The sequence below is a fragment of the Macrobrachium rosenbergii genome, chromosome 42, assembly GCF_040412425.1.
Source record: "Macrobrachium rosenbergii isolate ZJJX-2024 chromosome 42, ASM4041242v1, whole genome shotgun sequence".
In the NCBI taxonomy this organism is placed as follows: domain Eukaryota; kingdom Metazoa; phylum Arthropoda; class Malacostraca; order Decapoda; family Palaemonidae; genus Macrobrachium; species Macrobrachium rosenbergii.
The window spans coordinates 8541306-8565782 of NC_089782.1; the positions used below are offsets into that span (position 1 = coordinate 8541306).

Sequence of the window (24477 nt, forward strand, 5' to 3'; positions counted from 1 at the left end):
TTTGAATGACGTGTTGAAGTTAGCCTCAGATATCGATAATCAGTCTTGTCCCTACCTTTCCTTATTGAGGAAAACGTTGTTCTTAGTTAGCCTAGCTTCAGGTGCTAGAATTTCAGAGCTGTCTGCACTCTCTAGGGAACCCAACCATGCCGACTTCCTTCCATCAGGGGAGGTTTTGCTGATTCCTCACCCTAAATTCCTAGCCAAAAATGAAGATCCGCAGAATAGGTGGTCGCCTTGGAAAATTCTCCCCTTCCTCAAGACCTGTCCCTGTGTCCAGTTCATACATTGAGGGCTTATTTAGACAGGTCCTCTCACATCTCATCTGGGCCTCTCTTTATCAGGGAAGGGGAGGTTAATATCTCTATGTCTGCTATTAGACAGCAAATCCTTTACTTCATCAAGCAGGCTAATCCTGACTCAGTCCCAAGAGTTCATGATATTAGAGCTGTGGCCACCTCCATTAACTACTTCCATTACATGAATTTCATGGATCTTACCAAATACACTGGTTGGAAGTCACCCTTGGTTTTCAAACGTCACTATTTGAAATCCTTAGAAGCTCTTAAATTCTCAGCAGTCGAGGCAGGGAACGTTGTCCCTCCCTCTGGTACCCTTTCTGATTCCTAGTCAATTCTTCCTCCACTGCCTCAGTTATCCCCTTACAGTCATTTCAGTCAGGCGTGCCTTGACTTTATCACCTGACCGTGTTATCTGTATATTTGTCTAATTGACACATTTATGTTATAATGTTTTCAATTTTGTATAGTTATTTTGTTTAAGTATATTTTTTATATTGTCATGTTAATTTTAAGCTCCCATCAGTTACATTTGTACATTATTTGTTATTATTGCTAGCAATTAAAATTTTTAGTGGACCTTTGGTCTTCTGTTCCCCCTTACATTTTGTTATCTCTTACAGTTTAAGAATGATATTTATTTCTCTGTTAATTTTTCACCGGCTGACACAGGACCCGATCCAGAAAAGGGATTTTGACAAAGGAAAAATCTATTTCTGGAGAGGGGACCGTGTCACCCAGTGACCCACCTCTGTCATGTGTCGTCTGCCCCCCATAGTAAACATCATTCTGGTGGGGTGTTGCTTTCATGGAATGCGGCTAGCGGTGATTTGTGTACTGTCCATGAGTGGTGCATGGGTTTTGTAACGGCACCTCTCTGTGGGACTTTTGACTTTGGGATCTCTATAGGATAAGGTTCTGTGTTTTTATAGTTCACCCTTTTCCATACACAACTCCATCTAATGGAGCTCGCTCTGGGGTAGTAACTCCAGCATTTCATTTAGCTTTCTCTGGTATCTAGCAATGGAATTACCTAGAAATAAGTGCTGAATGGACTTTTTCACCGGGTGACACGGTCCCCTCTCCAGAAATAGATTTTTCCTTTGTCAAAATCCCTTTTATACCGGACCCGCCGGAGCATTCCGGCGGGACGATAAAAGGATTTTGACAGAGGAAAAATCTATTTCTGGGGAGAGACCTGTGTCACCCGGTGAAATAACCTTTCAGCACTTATTTCAAGGTAAAGCTATTGCTAAATATACCAGAGAAAAGCTAAAAAGCTAAGCCGGAGTTACTACCCCCAGTGCGAGCTCCATGGTATGGAGTCGTGTATGAGAAAGGGTGAGATTGTCACAATCACAGGCCTCCGCCCTGTAAACCTTCCCAATGTCAAAAGTCCTACAGAGTGAGGTGCCGTTACATGCCGGCGTCACCCACATTCCACATTAGCACCCCACACCGGAATGGTATTTGACCAGGGGAAAAAGAGGAAATATGGGGTCACGGGTGACACAGGTCTCTCCCAGAAATAGATTTTTCCTCTGTCAAAATCCTTTTTCTGGGTTTCTCGACCTGTGTCAGCCGGTGAAATAATAACAGAGAAATCAAAATACCATTCTGAAACAAAAGTAGATTGTAGAGGAAAGTAATAAAACTAAACATCTGCAAGAGTTTTAATAACTTAGTAGTAAGAATGGCATTAAGACATAATGATAACACCGTAATATACTTAGTTTTAAATAACATAATTATACATGAATACAAAATCCTGATTGGAAAAGAGTACTTAAAATTACAGACTTAAGTACTAAACACATACTTAAAACTAGTACAAGGGAACTGTGTTCCACAAAACAATACAAAACAATACATGTAAATGAAGTAAACAATAAGTAGGATAAATTCATGACATGGTCAGGAGAAGGTGTGAAGCATGCCAGACCTGGAGATGACCAAAGGGGAATAAATGAGGCAGGTAGGAGGGAGGAGAGTGACTGAGTACAGAAAGAATCATACTGGGGGGGGAACTATGTTCCCTGCCGCCACTGTAGAAAATTTGAGAGCTTCTAGTGATTTCAGGTAGTGGCGTTTAAAGACTACAGGGGATTTCCACCCTGTGTACTTTGACAGATCCTCAAAATTCATATAATGAAAATAGTTAGTGGAGGTGGCCACTGCCCTGATGTCATGCACTTTTGGGACTGAATCTGGGTTTGCATGTTTAATGAAATATAGGATCTGTTGTCTAATGGCTTTCAAAGAAATGGTTCCTCCCCCTTCCCTTACAAATAAAGGCCCTGAAGTTATGTGTGAGGTCCTGTCTAAGAAGGCTTTCAGGGTAAAGACTGGGCATAAAGACAGGTCCTGTGGGAGGGGGATGATCTTCCAGGGGGACCATCTATCCTGAGGATCTTCATTTTTAGCTAGGAACTTAGGGTGAGGAGCTAGTAACACTTCACCTGATGGAAGGAAATCCAGATGATTGGGTTCTCTAGACAAGGCAGCCAGTTCAGAAATTCGAGCACCTGAAGCCAAACTAATTAAAAATAAGGTCTTCCTTAATAAGTTAGTGAAAGAACAGTTATGATTATCTATTTCTGAGGCTAACTTAAGGACATCATTTAAGAACCAGGAAACCGACTGTGGGTTACTGGTTACTGGTCTCAGGGACGAGCACAGGCTTTAGGGATAGACGTCCTGGCGAGTGAAAAAATAAGAGTCTTTGTATATTTCCGTGGTAGTGGTATTTTAATCATTATTAAACCCGACAAAAATATCTTTTCAATAGCTGATTTTTGCTGTCGTGCTGTAATAATTTCACGGGTGTACGGACCTTCCTCAGAAATAGATTTTTCCTCTGTCAAAATCCCTTTTTCAGACCTGATTTTTCAAATAATGACAAACAATGACCTAAAAAATGAAATGGCTAAGTTAGTGGTCATTACTGTAGCTTCAGATTCTTTTAGAAAGAGTGCCAATTTCTTAACTGCTGAGTCGTATTGTCTAAGAGTGGACTCCCTTTTATCTGATTCTAGGAACAAAGTGTTAACAAGATCGATATTAGCATCCCTTTGAGCAGCAAACTTCATGAAATCCACAAAGCTAGGGCATTCTGAATTCTTGAGGAAGCTGACACAGTCTGAGTTTGTACTATTTTGCGTCAGTTTTGGGTTGGGAATTTTCAAACACGAAGCTTCAGTTCTAGAAGAAGTGGAAACCAGTTGCTCTTCGGCCAATTTGGAGCTACTAAGGCTACTTGGCCCTTGAATGTCCTGAGTTTGTGAAGGACTTTCAATAACAGGTTTACTGGGGGGAAGAGGTAGATTCTTTTCCACTTGTTCCAATCTATGGACATTGCATCTGTGGAGTGAGCTAGAGGGTCCAGATTGGGAGCCACATAGCAAGGTAGTTTGTGGTTGCACTCTGTTGCAAAGAGGTCTACTTGGAGACCCGGAACTTGGTTGCAAATCCACCTGAAGGAAGTTTTGTCCAGGGACCATTCCGACTCCAGCGGAGTTGTCCTGGACAGGAATCTGCAATGACATTCGGACCCCTGCAAGGTGGGTAGCAGACAGATGCCACTGGTGTTTGTTTGCTAGAGAAAATATTGCTATCATAACTTGATTGATCCGACTCGACTTGGAACCTCCTCTGTTCAGACAGTGCACTACTACTGCGCTGTCGAGAACCAATCTTATATGAATCCGATTGTTCGGGCGCAGTTTCTTCAGGGTTAGAAAGACTGCCATGGCTTCCAGAACATTGATATGAAACTGGCGGAACATGGTAGACCAAGTCCCTTGCACCTTCTTGTGTTGGGAATATCCTCCCCACCCGCTTAGGGAAGCGTCGGTGTGAATCACTAGGGATGGCGGAGGGAACTGAAGGGGCACTGACTTCGATAAACTCTTGACGGACGTCCAAGGTCGGAGTCTCTTCTTCAGAATCGGTGGAATCAGAGATACTTTGTCTCTGAACCTGACATTGGCTCGGCTCCGCCATACCCTGTTTACATCCTTCAGTTTGGATTTCAAAAGAAGATCCGTCACTGAAGCAAACTGAAGAGAACCTAAGACTCTTTCTTGGGTACGACGGGAAGCTTTCTTGTTCTTGAGAAATTGCCTGGTTGCTTTCGCTATTTCTCTCCGCTTGGCCGGCGGAAGGGATAGTCTGTGTGTACCCAGGTCCCACTGGATTCCTAACCACTGAAAGCGACTCTCCGGAACTAGGCGGGATTTCTCCCTGTTTATCTGAAAGCCCAGTGATTCTAGAAAGCCGATTACTATGGCTGTCGCTCTCCGGCATTCGTCGACGTTGGACGCCCAAACGATCCAATCGTCTAAGTATGCGGCTAGCATGATCCCCTGAGACCGGAGTTGTTGAACTACCGTATCCGCCAGTTTGGTGAAGATTCTGGGAGCTATATTGAGACCGAATGGCATGACTCTGAATGAGTATGCTTGATTTCCTAGTCTGAACCCCAGATAAGGAGAGAACCTTCTCGCAATCGGGACGTGATAATAGGCGTCTGAAAGATCTATAGAGGTGGTTACGGCTCCACGGGGAAGTAGGGTCCAAACCTGCGAGATTGTAAGCATTCGAAACTTGTCGCATTGAATGTAGGAATTTAGACGGGACAAGTCTAGAATTACTCTTCGTTGACTGGAACCTTTCTTTGGGACGCTGAATAGTCTGCCCTGAAATTTCAGATGTCTCGCTTTCTTTATTGCCCTCTTTATTAACAGATCTTTCACAAAGTCCTTCAGAGCCTTGGAGGTGATTGATGGAACCTGATCGGGGGAGGACTTTTGATCCAACTCCACCCCAATCCTTTGGAGACTATGCTCTGGGCCCAGGGACTGAAGCTCCACTGGTCCCGAAAATGATACAACCTCCCGCCTACCTGAGATATCTCACTGTGCGGGAGAGGGTCTGCCTCCTCTAGATCCCCTGCCTCCCCTTCCTTTGGAGGAGGAGCGGGATGAACCTCTACCTCTGAAGTACCCTCTAGCTCTCGTTCCTTTTGCATTTTGGATTGACCGAAATGCTCCCTGGCTTTTGTAAGAGGCATTATAAGCAGGGGAGGATACATAAGAAGGGGCAGCGAGAGGTTGATGGGCTGGTTGAACCAGCACATACTGAGGTTGAGGCTGAAGTTGGGAGGTTGAGGGATGTCCAGGGCCGGGGACCTGGACAGCCTGCAGTACTGTCTGAGTCGGGAGCCGCTTGAATTTCTTGAACTTCTTCCCCTGTTTAGGGTGAGTTCCGGCGGGCTCAGATTGCTTCCTCTTGGAGGACAAACCCCAACGGGAGCGGAGACTCTGGTTGGCCCTAGTTGCCTCTGCTAGGACTGCATCAACCTCTTCCTGAGGGAACAGGTTAGCTCCCCAGATGGAGCTTTTTATGAGCCTAACAGATGGAAGCTGCCGAAAAGATGTGCTTCCGGCAGTTCAATCGGGCCTTTACGAAATCATAGAGGTCCTGTTGGAAACTTCCCAGGAGAGATTTCGTCAACACCTGGAAAAGAGGATCCTAGCAGTATACCACTGACGTTGCCTCTGCCAAAGTCAACGAGTTTAAGGACCTACTAAGTCTGTCCTTAGCGTCTGCTTCGGCCTTCAGGAGCGACTCTGGGATTCTGGGGAGTTGCTCGCTAAAGAGGTTAGAGGCGCAGTCAGGGTCCAGCCGGGTAACCGTAAAGGTATCCGGGGTTGCCGCCCAATACTGGGAATCTCCGGGTAAGACCAGCGATGTGGGATCTATCTCCCGGAGATGAGGAACTGGTTTGCCCTCCACGCAAGCTTGGTTGGTGAGGGAGGCGACTTTAGAGGTGCATGGAGTGGGAGGGCTTCCCAGAGAGAACATGGTAAATGCACCTTTTGCGGAGTGAGCTTTGTATTCTCCGCCTGCCACTCCGACAAGGTCCGTAGTAGGGCTGATTGGGCCTGGTCCCTCGGGAAGATGACCGTCTCCTTTGGGACCTTATCGGACCGGATCCAAGCCTCCTCTGTAAGCCTGGCATAACCTGCGTAAGGAGATTTCAGGTTGGGAGGGAAGAATTCCAGTTCTTCCAACCTGCGAGTGCCTAAGCCCTCAATAGTGAGGGTACCCTCATGTTGGGGAGCAAAGAGGGTCAGGCGCCAGGGGTTCCCTTTATCGAAAGGGGGCAGGTTGGAGGTATCTGGGACGGAGAAGGGTTTGTTGGCCGCTCCGCCACTCATGAACCCAGAGATCAAAGTCCTCTGTGACTTCACCTCCTCTGATAAGGAGAGCATAGAAGCGTTTGAAGAAGACAGCTGATTCGAGAATTGCGACAGCTTGTCGTCAACTCTCTTGTCAAACTGCTTCATAAGAAGCTCAGAAACGCTTCTGCATCAAAGGAATGAGGGTGGGAGTCTCCTTACTATGTTTTGACCGTGCTCCTTCCCAGAAGTAGAGGCCTTGCTCGTAGATGGCACGGGGCTAGGGGGCCGTGACATCTTCGAGGGAACCTCGGAGCGGGCCTTCTGGGATTTCAAGGTCTTTTTCTTAACAGATTTCACCTTAGGGACGGTAGACCTTGCACCGTCCATAAGGCAAGAGGATTTCACAAATCCTCTGAAGGAAGAAGCAGTAGAAGAGGGAGAACTGAATAATAGATCACCTGCCTCACTTACCCCCTTACCTGGCTGTTCCAAGTCCACGTTCATAGGCTCTAGGTTGAGGTTGAGGGCCGCAACGTCTTCCGCCACAATACCGCATGCAGCGACTTCTTCTTGGGAGGGCTGCGTCATCTCCCGGATCCCGGCGATTAAAGGGGCGGCTATCTCATCCGCAACAGAAGCCGAGATCCAGGCGCCGGGGAAGAGAACGTTGCAAACGTCCTTGCAGAGGATGTAGGGTTTCCCTGCCCCGACGTTCCTCCCAAAGCCGCCGACCCAGGACTTAAGGGTCGATAAAGCGGAGTCCCGGGAGCTGCGGTCAATCTGAAAAGGGGGAAAGGAAGACAGGTGATTGGGCCTCCTAAAAGGAGAACATGTTACAATTATCCATCAAAGACAAAACTGAGGATAAACGTGAATCGGGAGTGGAAGATTTTCTTACCGACTCATCCAGAACCTGCTCGTATAGAGCGTAGCACACTTCACAACCGTCCGGGTGCCAAACAGTCAGGTCCCCCACGTGGACAGCGCAGCCGGAGTGGGACCTGCAGACTTCATGCCCACTGGCCTGGTTCAGCACAGCGGTGCACCCCTGCTCCTGACAACGCACCATCTGTAAGTTGAACGATAAATGAGTATGCTAATAAGACTGCCGGAGTAGTTTGCCGGAGTAGTGTCTTAGAATAGTAGTTACCCAAGTAGGTCCCGCCGGAGTTAACCGGGGAAAAGGGGGCTACTGGAACAACATGATTAACTACCTAGAGGGACCGCCGGAGTTAATCCGGAGCGACGGGAAAGGTCCCAAAAGGATAGTTAAACATATCATTAAATAACATTAAATATTAATAAATGAACACACACATACACACACCTATATATACAAAACTATATCCGGACAGGACCCGCCGGAGTAAACCGGGAAGTTAAAGGGGCCCATAGGATATGTAAAAACTCCCCATGAGGCCGCCGGAGTTAATCCGGAGCCAAGGGTAGATAACAATAAGTATGTTTATATGTGAAGTGAACAAAAACATCTGCGACTAGGGGAAAGATAACTATAAGGTATACTTTTCCCACTTGGGGCCGGAGAGAGTCTTGTACTTAAAAACGGTGACAGCGGAGGAGGTGTAGTGAACACCATCCGACCAAACACCGTCCCCACCGGAGTAGGGGAAACAAGAACATCCGGCCACCAAGCAGAGAAAAACACCAAGGTAAATAGCTGGTGGAGAGAGGATACTGGAAAAGGGTGTATATGAAGAGGACAAATATAAGTGTCGTACCGTGTGAACGGCAGAAGACAGTCAGGTGGGATACTCCAACTCCAACTAGAACACCATCTCCCCACCCGAGGTGTCTCGGATGGGAAAAGACGCGTACTGACACAAGAAGGGAGGGGATATATAGGCTATGAGTGTGGGACTCTAGTAGCGACCAGGGAGTGGGTAGGCACACCCCGGGCGCCATGAGAACCTACTCCCTCTCTATGATCGGACGAACATGTACGAACGATACTGAGAGAGAGGAAGAAATGGAACACTCAAAGACAAAGCAAAGAAAGGGATGGGAAACAGGGGTGTGGGAGCACCCCCGGTCCCCTACTGTAGTCTCAAAAGGAATGACCGGATAAGGTCAGGTGACGAGAGAACAGCCAATCAATGCAGAGGGAGGGGATATAGGCTATGGCGAAAGGAAAGGATAAATCTCGGCCTTGGTAAGATAACATATAAATGAAAGCTAACCAAGGGTGGGAGAGGGAGAGGGGGAAAAGGCGATAGGAGAGAGAATGTGTTAAGAGGGGTAAAACATGAAGTGGAGAATAACCCGAAGATGTGGCTGGAAGGAGAAGGCAACACGAGGGACCCTCGTTATTCCAGCTTAACTATTTAGTACTGTAAAGACTAAACGGAAAAGCCGAAATAGGGAGAGGGAAAAGCGTCAGCCCAACTCACCAACTAACGCCACACAAAGGGAAGCCAACATGAATCCTCCTACACACAGAGCCCTCTCCCAGCCAGTAGAAGACCATTTAAGCCATAGCCTAGGCTAGCCTTACTCAGCTGGGGACTGAGGAAGGAAACCCAGGAGAAGTATCTACTCCACCAACTAACAGTAACTTAGCCTAGGCAAAATGAAATGATCTAAATAATCATAAGCGCATGTAGAAAGGAAGACCAAGCCTCACGCGATATGAACGCGGAGGGAAAATGGCCGACCTTCCAGACAAAAAAATCTCAGATAATATCTGTAAATATCAAAGACATCCGTGCGCTTGGCATAAAATAAGCAAAACAAGCATAAACGTACCATCTCAAACAAAACATCCCAACCCTGGAGGAAGCAATTTCCAAATTATAACGTGTATAACAAGGGATAAAGGCGGATAGGCCCGAGGGGGAAACTCGAAGCCTAAACGACAATAATAGGGACTTCCCCCAGAGAAGGGTGATAAAATATATATATAAAACCCAATTGAATATATATATAATAATAAACAAAAGGGTACAAGGAAAAGGGGGACGGGGAATAAGCCCCGACCTAGTCCGAGCCGACATAAGGTCACATGGCGTCGGGCGGTGGGAATGAGACTGACAATAAATCCTCCTAATTATTTAACCAGGGGGAAATAAAACTTCTCAACCACCCAAAATAAAACATAGAGATGGTACTCAACTTAGGTGATGAATCCAATGAAGATGCCATTGCTTGAAAAACCAACAAAAGCACACACGAGGAGAATCACAACAATAGCGAACGTGTGCTAAAAGTGGAATGAGGGTGACGCCGGCTTGTTTACAGTCCGCGAGTGGTGCGGGGTATGTAACAGCACCTCACTCTGTAGGACTTTTGACATTGGGAAGGTTTACAGGGCAGCAGCCTGTGATTGTGACAATCTCACCCTTTCTCATACACGACTCCATACCATGGAGCTCGCACCGGGGGTAGTAACTCCGGCTTAGTTTTTTAGCTTTTCTCTGGTATATTTAGCAATAGCTTTACCTTGAAATAAGTGCTGAAAGGTTATTTCACCGGCTGACACAGGTCGAGAAACCCAGAAAATTAGAGCAAAACATGACCACACTAGATCAAGGAGCGCCGGAGATAGTTTGGCGGAGCAGGACCTTAATCTAGGATCATGCAACTCTTAATAGTAAATTTACTTAAAGAATAAATACTGCCAGAGCCCGGCAGCAGGCCTTAGTTTATACCGGGTCCACGAAGCATTCGGTGGGGTAAAAACTAGAGCAAAACATGATATATACTAAATTAAGGAACGCCGACCGACGGAGTAGGATCTTAAACTAGGATCATGCATAAATTATAACGGCACTAACTAAGTAACTGGTTAACAATATAGGATAACAGTACACTGTAGGCGCCGTGAGCGCGAGACCCCTCGGGATCCCGCACCTCCGACACTTGGTTACAGCGGGAAGGCGGGGTAAATCATTACCATGAGTCATTACGCAGCTACAGAGCTAGGTGTGACTAAAGCCAATCCACAGAAGACCAAAAGCACCGGAGGCAACGGGAGGGCCGGGGACGGCGGGACGGAATTAGCGAGCAAGTGTTTGAACCCTGAAAGTGATCGGAGTTCAGCTCGATCCACCGGAGAGCGAACCAACGAAACACTAGCCGAGCGGATGACACTAGGACGGGGCCCAGGAGGGTGGGTGACTCTCGACTGGGAACCTGACCAGTCCCCCTCCGGGTGACAATCGGAAGACCGACGTCTCGCACTTGAAGAGATGACATACCACTGGCAAGACAGGGGAGGGGGGGGGGAGGTTTGTACAGTACTTGGAAAGTGGGACCGAGTTTTGTTTTTAACAGGACGGGGGATACCCCCACACACTGACTGTAACTCCCTGCGGGGCGCCGAAACAAACGTATCGACTACCTATTCGTAGGGAGACTCATGACACTCACCTAAGTACTAGGGAAGGATAGGGTAACAGCATTAATCTAAAGTAATCACCAAACTCTCACCCTCCTCATGAAGGCGCAGCCCAGACAATCGGGGAGGAGAGAAGGAAGAGGGAGAGGGTTGAAAGGGAGAGAAATTCCTGTAACGTAGTCCAACCAGCAACCGACCCATAGGGTAGAAGGGCAATGTTTGTCTTCTCTCTCTCCCTCACCAGAGGGAGGAGGGGACAGGGGTTTCAGATACTCCAGCAAACCCAAAACAAGCGGTAAGGCGGATGGAACAACAAACAGGAACTCCCTCGACCAGCCTACCCCTCCCTCCCCTGCTCAAGCAACATAGTCGGGAGAGATGGGAGCTAAGACAATGCGAAACCTAACCTGAATGGCCTAACCCACCGATTAGAACGAGAGGGTTAGGCTAGGATCCCCAATTTCTAATAAATATCGTTAAAATTAACCAGTACGCATATAAGTACCCGTAATATGAATAAATATACAAAATTATAAGAACTTGTGCTAAGCGTATAGCCTAACTGAGCAAGGCGAACAGGAAGTAGGCAGCCATTAGACTGCACCTGATGCCGAGCTTGGATCATAATAAAGCTAAATTATTCATGACATCCAATACACCATAGATCAGAAGCTGACCAAAGAAAGCACCACCTTGGAGACGGAATCTACTCGAACGAGAGCCTGGTATACGCTATGAATTAACTATAAGAACCAAAATAAGAGGAGGAAGCCTCCGTAAGAAATAACGCTAATCAAGGTACCAGGACCCGCCTGACATAGATAAACGTCTCCAAAGGGAACTTCTTGAAGGGGAATTATAAAACCTGAATGAAAATGTAAGCGACCGAAAGAAACCCTTACAGAAACCAGCTGTAAGAGTGTGCTTCAAGGTCATCAAGGCTTATTTAACGCGCTGGGGCGTCCGATATATGACCCTGTAAATATTAATTTACGGGCCTATAAGAGCCTCACAAATAGTAAAAACCCCACAAGAAGATGGTACTTAACTTAGACACGGTGAAATTACTCGACGACATGATGAATTCAATCCAAATTTGCAGAAAAAGGAGCAGCACAAGAAACGCATTGTAAAACAAGCACGTGCTAGTATGGAATGAGTTCAGATGGCGCTGGGGCCGTCAGTTGGCGGGCGGGTGAGTATGGGCGCTGGATCAGCTCCCCACATTCTGGGGTTTTGTCATTGGGATATCTTCAGAGTGCGGTCCTGTGGCAGTGACAACAATCACTCACCCTTACCTATACCGACGTCTATTTTATTATAGATGATCGATCTGGGGGTAGTAACCCCAGCATTCCTGATAGCTTTTTTCTCTGGTATATTTAGCAAAGAATTTACCTAGAAATATGTGCTGGATGGATATTTCACCGGCTGACACAGGGACGAGCTCAGAAATGGTTGTTTCTGCTTGCTTTCACAAGTGAAATCCCTATGTACAGAACGAAGGTTTGAATTTGTGCTGGAACAAGCAGTAGTTTGATTCTGTGTTTGGGTCAGACTACTGAAAGTTAAAGATTCATCTTGGTAGCCCATTCATGTACAATGATAATAACTAAAATACCATGTCTACTAAAGTAAATGGTGAAAAATATGTTGTTTTCCTTACCATACATGTATTTAGTTTCAAGTGGATCATCTGCTTCTTTGCGCCATGGTAAATCTTCGTCAGTTATACCAGTTGGCATACCATTGTATCCAACACCTACAATCCTCTTCTCCTTGTTAACAATACAAGCTCCAACTTGAGAGCAAGGATCTTTGCTTCTCATTGCAGTCAAAAATGCAACAGCCATAAAATACTCATCCCATTGAATATAGTCAGTCCTCTTTACCACTTCTGTTCTGGATAGAAAAAACACTGTTAATGATACTGCAACTGCAGAGTAATACGTTTGCTGACAGCTGAAAATATTTAAACATCCAGAGGGAAATTGTTTGCATTTTACACATACAATAAATAAATAATGTTTATCAACACATCACACTAAAACTTTTTAATGTACTGTATAACAGTAAATATGAAATTCAAGAAGGCAGAGCATTGCTGTATTAACAATGATTATAGTAGAAATATTGTGGATTTCCCACAAAAACATGACCTATTCTTTGAATAAAATACGAATAGTTAATTTACTTAAGGTATGCTCTAGTAAAGAAAGAACCAAGAATTTTTCAAAATTAAAATGACATTTTTATGATATAATAAAGTTTTATATATACAGTACTTACCAAGTACTATTAGTTTCACTTGCTTGGCAGCTAAAATTTTGAAATTCGTGGGTTGCGCTACAGGGTATTTTGTTTGGCTAGGTGACTAGCCCCGCCCATTTTCAGGGTAAGAGAGGAATAACTAGCAAAAGGATTCAATTTGTTTATGCCATTATGTTCATGTGAAGGGAAGAGGGCAGGCTCCAATCATATTACTTGGTAAGTATATATAAAACTTTATCATAATAATGTCATTTTTATATAAGTAACTTACCAAGTAAATAAATTGCTGATTCCCACATTGACAGGAGGTGGAATGCATGAACAAATATACCCCAAAACATTAGGAATGATAATAAATTTAAGAACAGAATAGATTGCTAGCATTATAATAATGCCTGTTGTTTACTTACCTAATAAGTGAGCTGCTGCAGCAAGGTACTGCCTTTATTTGGCGCTCACCTTATCGTATAGTGGTGCAGCGGTATAGTCAAGGATCGCCTACTATATTAGTGGGTACCTTGTAGCAAGGATGATTCCAATTGCTGACAAGGGTAATCATGTAGTCCCTGCCCAGGGTGCAGTACAGAATATACAACCATAAAATCATCGTCACCTAATACCATCAAAAGATTAAAAACCACTACCCAACCATGGAGGGCACTCCAGTACACAGTACCCCCAGGCTCCCTTAAAAACTCAACAACCTTATTTCAAGGCGAAGAAAGGAAGGAAGGAATGCTTCCTACGCTTCGTCCCCCAACACCATGCCAGCCACCAAAAATGGACCCAATGCATTGCTATTATCGTAAACTGTTTCAATTTCCTTCATATAATATGACACAAACACTGACTTGCATTTCCAAAAAGTCACTTGCAATATGGAGGAGAGAGACAAGTTACACTTGAAAGCCTTCAATTTACACAAGGGAGAAGCCTCATCCCCAATCAAAGAATGGGCTTCCAAAATGAGGTCTCTAAGGAAGAATGCCAGGGCATTCTTTGAAAGTGGTCTAGAAGGGTTCTTAACTGAACACCATAATGTGATCTACAGTCCACGTATATTCTCCGCCCTGTGAGGATAAAACCTAGAGCTCTCACAGGACACAATACTCTCTCTTCCTCATTTGGACCTACAATTTCAGACAAACTTTTAATTAAAAAGGAACGGAAAGGGACTCGTTTTTTGGCTAAAAATCCTCAGGAAAAGGAACAGACAGCATTCCCTTTGGAGAAGCCTACTCTTCTGTCTATTGCATGGACCTCATTGACCTGTTTGCCGGTCGCTAAATTAACCAGAAAAAGGGTCTTCCTAGTTAATTCTCTCAGAGAAATTGAGTGCATAGGCTCAAATCAGGGACCAGACAACCACGTCTAGGTTCCATGGCACTACTGCTACCTCCTTCCTGTCTCATGGTGTCAAATGATCTAATAAGATCTGACAAATCCTGATTAGCCCTTAAACGCCTACTGGACGTACCATACGTCGACTAAAATTGTCTGTTGGGTGCCAAGTGGACGTATGGTACGTCGACTAAAAATGGTTTTTTTAAATATTCGCCGAAAAATAATTATAGGCCTAGTTTGCAAAAGGTTTTAAATCACGCGCCTTGAGGGATGCTGGGAGTTCACGGATCACGCTGTTGTTTTGTTTATAAGCGTCACCCAGACGCGCATGCTTCATTTCTTCCTTCTCGCACCAGAAAGCATCAGCGGCGCATTTCGGAGAGCGATATCTTGACGCATCCGTGTTTTGCAGAACTTTGGCGAGTGTTTGAAGTTTGTGAGGCAACAGGACGTTTGCAGAGATGTCCCAACATCGTCAGGACTATGGAAGGGCGCATATTGCCTGTCGGTAGTGAGCATGTGAGACGAGTTTTAGACTGGGATGCTGGAGAGGACCAAGCAGCCAAGATGACCCAGCTTCTCAACGCCGTGTTGTTCCCCAGCGTCCGAAGGGGACCAAGGACCACATCCCGTGCCTTTTCGACCCCTAGGAAGCATCGGGGTCCTGAGGGCATCCATAAGCATTTGGGAGGCCTCCAACAAAAGGACATTGACGAGTACTTGTTGGAGCTCTTCGAGAGCAGGTGGAAAGTCCTCATTTCGATGGCAGTTGGTCATCCAGTGATGAGGACATCACGCCTGATGTTAGTGATCCTGACCCTTTTGCCCCCAATGCCCGTACAGGAGCCACAGGAGGAAAGTGAGCTTGAATTTAGTGGTTTCAGTGCGTATGAGGGAGAGTCTGAGGAGGAGGAGGAGGAGGCGATTGTGGCTGGTGGGGGCGAGACAGAAAGTGATGGTGAAAGTGAGGAGATGGGCCAATTGGGAGGGTGGGAGTGGGAGGTTGCCCGTGCGCGAACGGCGTGCTGATAAAGTCCCTAAGAAGACCATTAACGTCGCTAGGCAGCTTGGGTGAAGGCCGTTCATCCGAAAGTGATGAGGGTGGTTGGAGGACCCCACCCCACCTAACATGCACCATTCACGGCAGCACCTGGACTGACCGTCCTGTGCTTCTCACTACACTGGGGTTCATTCAGCTCTTCCTGACACGGGAATTGCTGGAATACCTCGTTGCAGAGATGGCAGATTACTCTCGGTACTGCCGTGAGGAACTGCAGACGACGTTGTCGTATCGCTGGCGGGGCTGCAGAGCCCCTAATACGTTTACAGTGACTCGGCTTGACCCAGACTGCGCTTCTGACCTGTTCAGTGAGCAGCTCCCTAAGATCCCGGAGACGCTCTTGAAAACAGAGGCTGATACTAAGGAAAGGCTCGCCAGGTCTTTGAACTCTTTGGCTTTTAGCGGAAGCAACTTCTTTGGTTTATAGGAAGATCCATTATTCCAGGTCTTGACGAAATCTCTCTTGGCGAGTTTTCAACAAGACCTGTTTGACTTTATGACTGCCCGACTGGCCTGCCGGAAGCACATCTTTTCAGCAGCCACAGTTCGGCATGAACCAAATAAGCTTCTTAAGAGTTCGATCTGGGGAGCTAATCTTTTCCCACAAGAAGAAGTTGATGCAGTCTTATCTGAGGCGGCTAGGGTCAATCAGAGTCTCCGTTCCCGTTGGGGTCTGCCTATAAAGGAAACAGTCTGATCTTACCGGCCCTCCCACAAAGTCCAGTAAGAAATTTAAACATTTCAAACATCTTCCAGCTCAGTCCTTGGTTCAGGTTCCTTTACAAGGTCAGCCTTCGACCTCTTCCTCCCATCCTCCGCCTCAGTATTTCCTGGTGAACCCGGCGCATCAGTCTTTGGCTGCTCCCTCCTATGTCTCCTCCCAGCTTTCAATCCTGCATATGAAAGTCAGGGGAAATTTCGCTCAGACAATCAACCAGAGGCAATAAGCCCCGTGGTTATGCTAGGGAAGGGGAGCCCCCGCTCCTCTCCCAGGAACAGAGGAGGTAGAGGCTCCAGGGGAAGCAAACACAGGACCGATGACATACATCCTGTGGGCAGGAGGCTGTACCATTTTCGAGCTCGGTGGACCTTCTGTCCCTGGGCTCAGAGTATAGTTTCCAAGGGCCTAGGCTGGAGTTGGATCGACAATCCCCTCCACCAGTCAAGTTTTATCAGGCTACGACCAAGGATCTCGAGGACTTTGTGAAGGATCTCCTACAGAAACAGGCTATAAGGAAAGTGAGGACTCTGAAGTTTCAAGGCAGGCTCTTCAGTGTTCCCAAGAAGGGTTCCGACAAATGGAGAGTAATTCTGGACTTGTCCCGTCTGAATTCCTACATTCGTTGCGACAAGTTTCGGATGCTTACTGTCTCCCAAGTTCGGACCCTACTGCCCGTGGAGCCGTAACCACCTCTCTAGATCTTTCCGACGCCTATTATCACGTCCCGGTTGCGAGAAGGTTCTCCCCCTTTCTGGGGTTCAGGCTCGGAAGGCAGGCATATTCCTTCAAGGTGATGCCTTTCAGCCTCAACATAGCCCCAAGGATTTTTACCAAGTTGACAGACACGGTCGTACAACAACTCGGTCTCAAGGGATTATGCTGGCGCGATCTCGACGACTGGATCATCTGGGCATCCAGCGTCGAGGAATGCCGGAGAGTTACATCCGTGGTGGTCGACTTTCTAGAATCCTTGGGCTTTCGTGTAAACAGGGAGAAGTCCCGCCTGGTTCCAAGCAGTTGTTTTCAATGGCTAGAATCCAGTGGGATCTGAATTTCACAAGCTCTCTCTTCCTCCTCCCAAGAGGAAGGAGATAGCCAGAGCAACCAGGCAGTTTCTCAAGTCCAAAGGGCTCTCGGCGGACCCAAGAACGAGTCTTGGGCTCCCTTCAGTTCGCTTTGGTGACAGACCTGTTGCTGAAAGTGAAGCTAAAAGATATCAACAGAGTGTGGCGGAGTCGGGCAAATATCAGTCTCAGGGACAAGGTGTCTCTGATCCTCACATCTTGAAGAAGAGACTCCGGCCTTGGTCGACTGTCAAGAGCCTGTCCAAGTCAGTCCCCTGCAATTTCCTCCTCCAGCGTTGGTTATCCACACAGACGCCTCCCTAAGCGGGTAGGGAGGATATTCTCAACACCAAGAAGTACAGGGACTTGGTCCCTCATGTTCCGCCAGTTCCATATAAACGTTCTGGAGGCCATGGCGGTCTTCCTTACCTTGAAGAAGCTTCTTCCCCCAAGAAGATTCACATAAGACTGGTTCTGGACAGCGCCACGGTAGTCCACTGCATAAACAGGGGAGGTTCAAAATCCAGCCGGATCAACCAGGTAATGATTGCACTTTTCTCCTTGGCATGCAAGAACAAGTGGCACCTATCTGCCACCCATCTTGCAGGGGTCCGGAACATCGAGCAGATTCTCTATCAAGGACAACTCCCTCGAATCGGAGTGGTCCCTAGACAGGCTCTCGTTCAATTGGATCTGCAAACAAGTTCCGGGTCTGGAGGTAGATTTGTTCGCAACCAAGCTCAACAACAAGCTTCCTCATTACGTAGCTCCCAACCTGGACCCTCAAGCTCTTTTCACGGACACAATGTCATTGGATTGGAACAGGTGGAAGGTGATCTATCTGTTCCTCCAGTGAACTTGTTGTTAAAGGTCCTTCACAAACTAAGGACGTTCAAGGGTCAAGTAGCTCTAGTGGCTCCCTACTGGCCAAAGAGCAGCTGGTTTCCTCTTCTGCTAGAACTGAAACTTCGCCACATCCAAATCCCCAGTCCGAAACTAACACAAGTAGTACAAACTCAGACTGTGTCAGCTTCTCAAAAATTCAAAATGCCCTGGCTTTGTGGACTTTATAAAATTTCCGGTTCAAAGGGATGCTAACGTTGATCCTGTCAATACCATGTTCTTGGAATCAGATAAGCGGGTCTCCACTCTTCGTCAGTACGACTCAGCAGTTAAGAAACTAGCACTCTTTTTGAAAGAATCTGAGGCTACAGTAATGACCATAAATTTAGCAATCTCCTTTTTAGATCACTGTTTGAGAAGGGTTTAGCCGCTAGTACTGTTACTACAGTCAAGTCGGCTTTACGAAAAGTGTTCTTGTATGGTTTCAAAATTGACCTCACAGACCCTTACTTTTCTTCCATCCCTAAAGCCTGTGCACGTCTGAGGCCAGTAATCCGTCCACATACTGTTTCCTGGTTTTTAAATGACGTGTTGAAGTTAGCCTCAGATATCGATAATCAGTCTTGCCCCTACCTTTCCTTATTGAGGAAAACGTTGTTCTTAGTTAGCCTAGCTTCGGGTGCTAGAATTTCAGAGCTGTCTGCACTCTCTAGGGAGCCCAACCACGTCGACTTCCTTCCATCAGGGGAGGTTTTGCTGATTCCTCACCCTACCTTCCTGGCCAAAAATGAAGATCTGCAGCATAGGTGGTCGCCTTGGAAAATTCTCCCCCTTCCTCAAGACCTGTCCCTGTGCCCAGTTCATACTTTGAGGGCTTATTTAGACAGGTCCTCTCACATCTCTTCTGGGCCTCTCTTTATCAGGGAAGGAGGGGGTAAATCTCTATGTCTGCTATTAGACAACAGATCCTTTACTTTATCAAGCAGGCTAACCCTGACTCAGTCCCAAGAGTTCATGATATTAGAGCTGAGGCCACCTCCATTAATTACTTTCATTACATGAATTTCATGGATCTTACCAGGTACACTGGTTGGAAGTCACCCTTGGTTTTCAAACGTCACTATTTGAAATCCTTAGAAGCTCTTAAATTCTCAGCAGTCACGGCAGGGAACGTTGTTCCTCCCTCTGGTTCCCTTTCTGATTCCTAGTCATTTCCTCCTCCACTGCCTCAGTTATCCCCTTACGGTCATTTCAGTCAGGCTTGCCTTGACTTCTCACCTGGCTGTGTTATCTATATGTTTGTCTAAATGACACATTTAAGTTATAAGGTTTTCAATATTGTATAGTTATTTTGTTTATGTATATTTTTCATATTGTCATGTTAATTTTAAGCTAACATCAGTTTCATTTGTACATTATTGTTGTTGTTACTAGTGATTAAAAATTTCTTTTTGGACCTTTGGTCTTCTGTTCCCCTTAGAATTATTATCTCTTTAGTTTAAGAATGATATTTATTTCTCTGTTAATTTTCACCCGGCTGACACGGGACCCGATCCAGAAAAGGGATTTTGTGAAGGAAAAATCTATTTCTGGAGAGGGGACCGTGTCACCCGATGACCCACCTCCATCATGTGTCATGTCCCTCCCATAGTAAACATCATTCTGGTGGGGTGATGCTTTCATGGAATGCGGCTAGTGGTGTTTTGTGTGCTGTCCATGAGTGGTGCATGGGTTTGTAACGGCACCTCCCTGTGGGAATTTTGACTTTGGGATCTCTATAGGATAAGGTTCCGTGTTTTTGTAGTTCACCCTTTTCCATACACGACTCCATCTAATGGAGCTCGCTCTGGGGTAGTAACTCCAGCATTTCATTTAGCTTTCTCTGGTATCTAGCAACGGAATTACCTAGAAATAAGTGCTGAATGGACTTTTCACGGGTGACACGGTCCCCTCTCCAGAAATAGATTTTTCCTTCGTCAAAATCCCTTTTTGGAATGATGCCTGCTGCCGACGTCAGGCAATATTGGGCGGAATTTTTTTAACCCTTAAACGCCGAGCCTCTATTTACAAAAACGTCTCCCGTATGCCGCAGCGTTCGGGAGTTAGCTCGAAGCGGAAAAAGTTTTTTCAAAAATCACAGCACGCTTAGTTTTTAAGATTAAGAGTTCATTTTGGCTCCTGTTTTTGTCATTGCCTGAAGTTTAGTATGCAACCATCAGAAATGAAAAAATTTCATTATCATATATAAATATTGAAATATATGACAGCAAAAAAAATTTTCATATATAATTTTATACAAATCGCTGTGAGCAAAAGCGGTTAAAGTTAACGGATTATTTTTTTCTTTGTATTGTACACTAAATGGCGATGATTTTGGTATATAACAAATTGTAAAACGATCAAAGCAACACAGAGAAAATATTATCACAATATGATGCATGAATCCGAAATATTGTGGACGTAAAAAAATGTTTTTTCAAAATTCACCATAAATCGAAATATTGTGCTAGAGACCTCCCGTTTGTTGAAAAATGAAGCTAATTGATTGAATATTACTAGACTGTAAGTGTTTTAGCTTACAATTGCAGTTTTCGACCATTTCGGTCGAGTTAAATTGACCGAAGGTCAATGTTTTTTTCTATTTATCGTAATTTATATGAAAATATTTCCAAACTGATAAAAGCTACAACCATAAGTTATTTTCTGTTGTATTCTACATGAAATTGCGCACATTTTCATATATAAAAGTTTATGTAACGACTAATATAAAACGGCGCAAACATTATGACAACGTGACGAAAGAATTTCTGAGATGTTCGGCCGAGTTACTGGGCGGACGTAAGGAAAATGTTTTTTTCAAAAATTCACCATAAATCAAAATATTGTGCTAGAGACTTCCAATTTATTGCAAAATAAAGGTAAATGATTGAATATTACTAGAATGTAAGAGTTTTAACTTACAATTGCGTTTTTCGACCATTTCGGTCGAGTTAACCCTTATACTCCGTAAGGCCATTATCAAGGCTTTACCGGTAGACTCCGTGAGGCCACGTTCATGGCTCTCTAAAGTTCTGTTCAAACTTGCCGCTCTCACGTCCCCGCTAGGCAATTTTGCTGGCCTTAAAATGTCACTACAGTGCTTCCTTGCCATTGGCTATCTGATTCCACATCATAAAGTAGCAACCAATCAGATGATCAGCTTTTGTTTTGGCCTTGAATGTGGTTGCTTTAGGCAGCTGATTTTGCTGCTGTGTGATTGGAACCAGCTAGCGATATATTTTATGAAATATTTCGGATTTAAACAGTATAGTTTATGGATATAATGGCTTCTTGTGATTTAGGAATGTTTTGTGTGTTTCATAGTGAAGGAAAAATGCTTGGCAAAGCAATGAACAACTGGATTTCATTCAAAAGTGTTTGTTTACAAAGACAATCTCCTTGCCAAAACATTTGTGTTAGCTGTGTTGTTATGCTGCTTGTGTTATGTAAAATTTGTAATGTGTGCATATCTCGTGATTCAGTAATAATTTATACAGCTACATGCCAAAGTATAATGCAGGAAATCTCGTGATTCATTAATAGTTTATACAATTACATTCCAAAGTATAATGCAGGAAAACTACTACACAAGCAAAACCACACAAAAATTTTTTTTTTTTTTTGCCCAAAATGTGATGGGGGAATTTGCCCTGAATGCTTCATTGTTTTTCAAAATAAAATGAAACACTAGGCATCAAATGAAAGGATGTTATTTACCTTACGATTTAATACCCATAACACTACTGAAAATTAACTATAGAGACATTTTATGGTCATTCAAAGTAAATTTTGAAAAAATAAATTTTTTTTTTCAAATCTAACTCAATTTTATCATTTTCTTACATCAGACTCTTTGCATTTAGGATAATTGGTTATAATGTATCAGGATATTCAAAGCATTAGCTTTCTGTTGATATATAACTTCACTTACTTCAGAGTAACTCTACTTGTCTGTTATTGAGATCAAACACAAATATCAAGGACTGGTTATGGCAGCAGTATTTTATATACGTATTTCAATTAGGCTAAACATTATAAGTCCGGGGTATAAGGTTAAAGTTGAAAGGTTGAAATTTTGGCAGTTATCGTGATTTATGTGAATATATTTCAAAAGTGATAAAAGCTACAACCATGAATTATTTTCTGTTGTATTCTACATGAAATTGCGCACATTTTCATATATAAAAGTTTATGTAACGACTAATGTAAAACGATGCAAACATTACGACAACGTGACAAAAGAATTTCTGAGATGTTCGGCCGAGTTACTGCACGCAGACGTAAGAAAAAGTTTTTTTTTCAGAAATTCACCATAAATCGAAATATTGTGCTAGAGACTTCCAGTTTGTTGCAAAATGAAGGTACATGATTGAATATTACTAAAATTTAAGAGTTTTAACTTATAATTGCGTTTTTTTACCATTTTGGTCGAGTTAAAGTTGACCGAAGGTTGAAATTTTGGCAGGTATCGTGATTTATATGAAAATATTTCAAAACTGATAAAGCTACAACCATGAGTTATTTTCTGTTGTATTCTACATGAAATTGCACACATTTCCATATATAAAACTTTATGTAACGACTAATATAAAACAATGCGAACATTACGACAAGCGTGTGAAAGAATTTCTGGCGCGGACATAAGGAAAAAAAGTTTTTTCAAAATTCATCATAAATCGAAATATTGTGCTAGAGACTTCCAATTTGTTGCAAAATTAAGATAAATGATTGAATATTACTAGAATGTAAGTTTTAGCTTACAATTGCGTTTTTACCATTTCGGTCAAGTCAAAAGTTGACCGAAGGTTGAAATTTTGGCAGTTATCGAGATTTATATGAAAATATTTCCAAACTGATAAAAGCTATAACCATGGGTTGTATTTTGTTGTATTTTACATGAAATTGCGCACATTTTCATATATAAAACTTTACGTAACGGCTAATATAAAACAGTGCAAAAATTACGACAAAATGACGAAAGAATTTCTGAAATTTTCGGCCGAGTTACATGCAGCTGGACGTAAGGAAAAGTTTTTTTCAAAAAATTCACCATAAATCGAAATATTGTGCTAGAGACTTCCAATTTGTTGCAAAATGAAGGTAAATGATTGAATATTACTAGAATGTAAGAGAGTTAGCTTACAATTGCGTTTTCGACCATTTCGGTCGAGTCAAAGTTGACCGAAGGTTGAAATTTTTGTAGTAACGACTATAAGTGCGTCCACTTGGCACCCAACAGACAATTTTAGTCGACGTGTATGATACGTCAGTAGGCGTTTAAAGGGTTAAATACGCCCAATGTGCCCGGCATTATGCCCGTGATAGTTTCCTGGCGATGGACAGGTATTTCAACGCCTTCAACCGAAGGGCACCCCCGGAATAACCCCGACCGCCTCATCTTAATCCGCCCAGTGTTGGAGTACATTCGTGAACGGTGCCAGTTTCTCGTGGTTCCTTCCAAGAACCTTTCTTTGGATGAGGGATGACGCCATACAAAGGGCGTCTAAATATAAAAGTGTACAACCCCAAGAAGCCAAAGAAATATGGTGTAAAGTTATTTTTATTACAGAATCCAACACTGGATAACGTCGTGGACTTCTCGGTGTATTCTGTGGTCTTCTCCACGCTGTGTGACACTGTCTTGTCTTGTGGATCGTTTTTTAACCAGGGATACCACTTGTTTATAGATAATTATTATAACTCGGTATCCCTGGCCCAGGAACTGATATGAAACAGGTGTGCACATCAGTGGTACCCCAAATCGGTTGGTGCGTGGGGCCCATGAATGTCCTCAAGAGGTTTGCTAGCCAGCCGCAACATCTGGCAAGAGGAGAGACAGAGTGGCAGCGGAAGGGAGATGTCTTCGTCATCTGTTGGAAGGCGGTCCGACTGCGTGCCCATGATTACACTTTCAGTCATGAGCCCATCCAAGAAGAGATCATTCAGCGGAAGAAGACACGTTGGCAGGTCCGAGTTACGTATGAGGAGTTTCGTGCCCAACGCCCTACTGTCATCAGGCACTACAACAGGCACATGGGAGGAGTTGATCTCTTTGATCAACTCATCCAGTATTATCCCTTTGCCAGGAGAACCAGGAGGTGGACACAGAAGCTCGTCAAATACCTCCTTCAGTTGGCCCTCCAGAATGCCTACATCCTTTACTGTGGGTACAATTCTGACGTTCAGAGGTTGTCCCACATCCAGTTTCTTGAGGTGGCTGGGAATGCCCTCATAAACTTTAATCCAGAGGAGTGGCCTTCCAACACCGCCCCTGCCCGAGCTCCAGCTTTGCCCGAG

General features: G+C 44.5%; 1 protein-coding gene across 5 annotated transcripts in view; it reads right to left on the bottom strand.

Annotated features, from left to right (window-relative positions):
* LOC136827933 (uncharacterized) overlaps positions 1–24477 on the bottom strand; it is a 231455-nt gene that overhangs the window by 155280 nt on the left and 51698 nt on the right. For 3 of the 5 annotated variants that reach the window (XM_067085396.1, XM_067085395.1, XM_067085398.1), the window contains one exon: positions 12505–12740. In XM_067085396.1, the coding sequence (XP_066941497.1) occupies positions 12505–12740 (236 nt within the window). The remainder of the gene's footprint in view (positions 1–12504; positions 12741–24477) is intronic. The other 2 variants (XM_067085399.1, XM_067085397.1) reach the window with 1 other exon arrangement.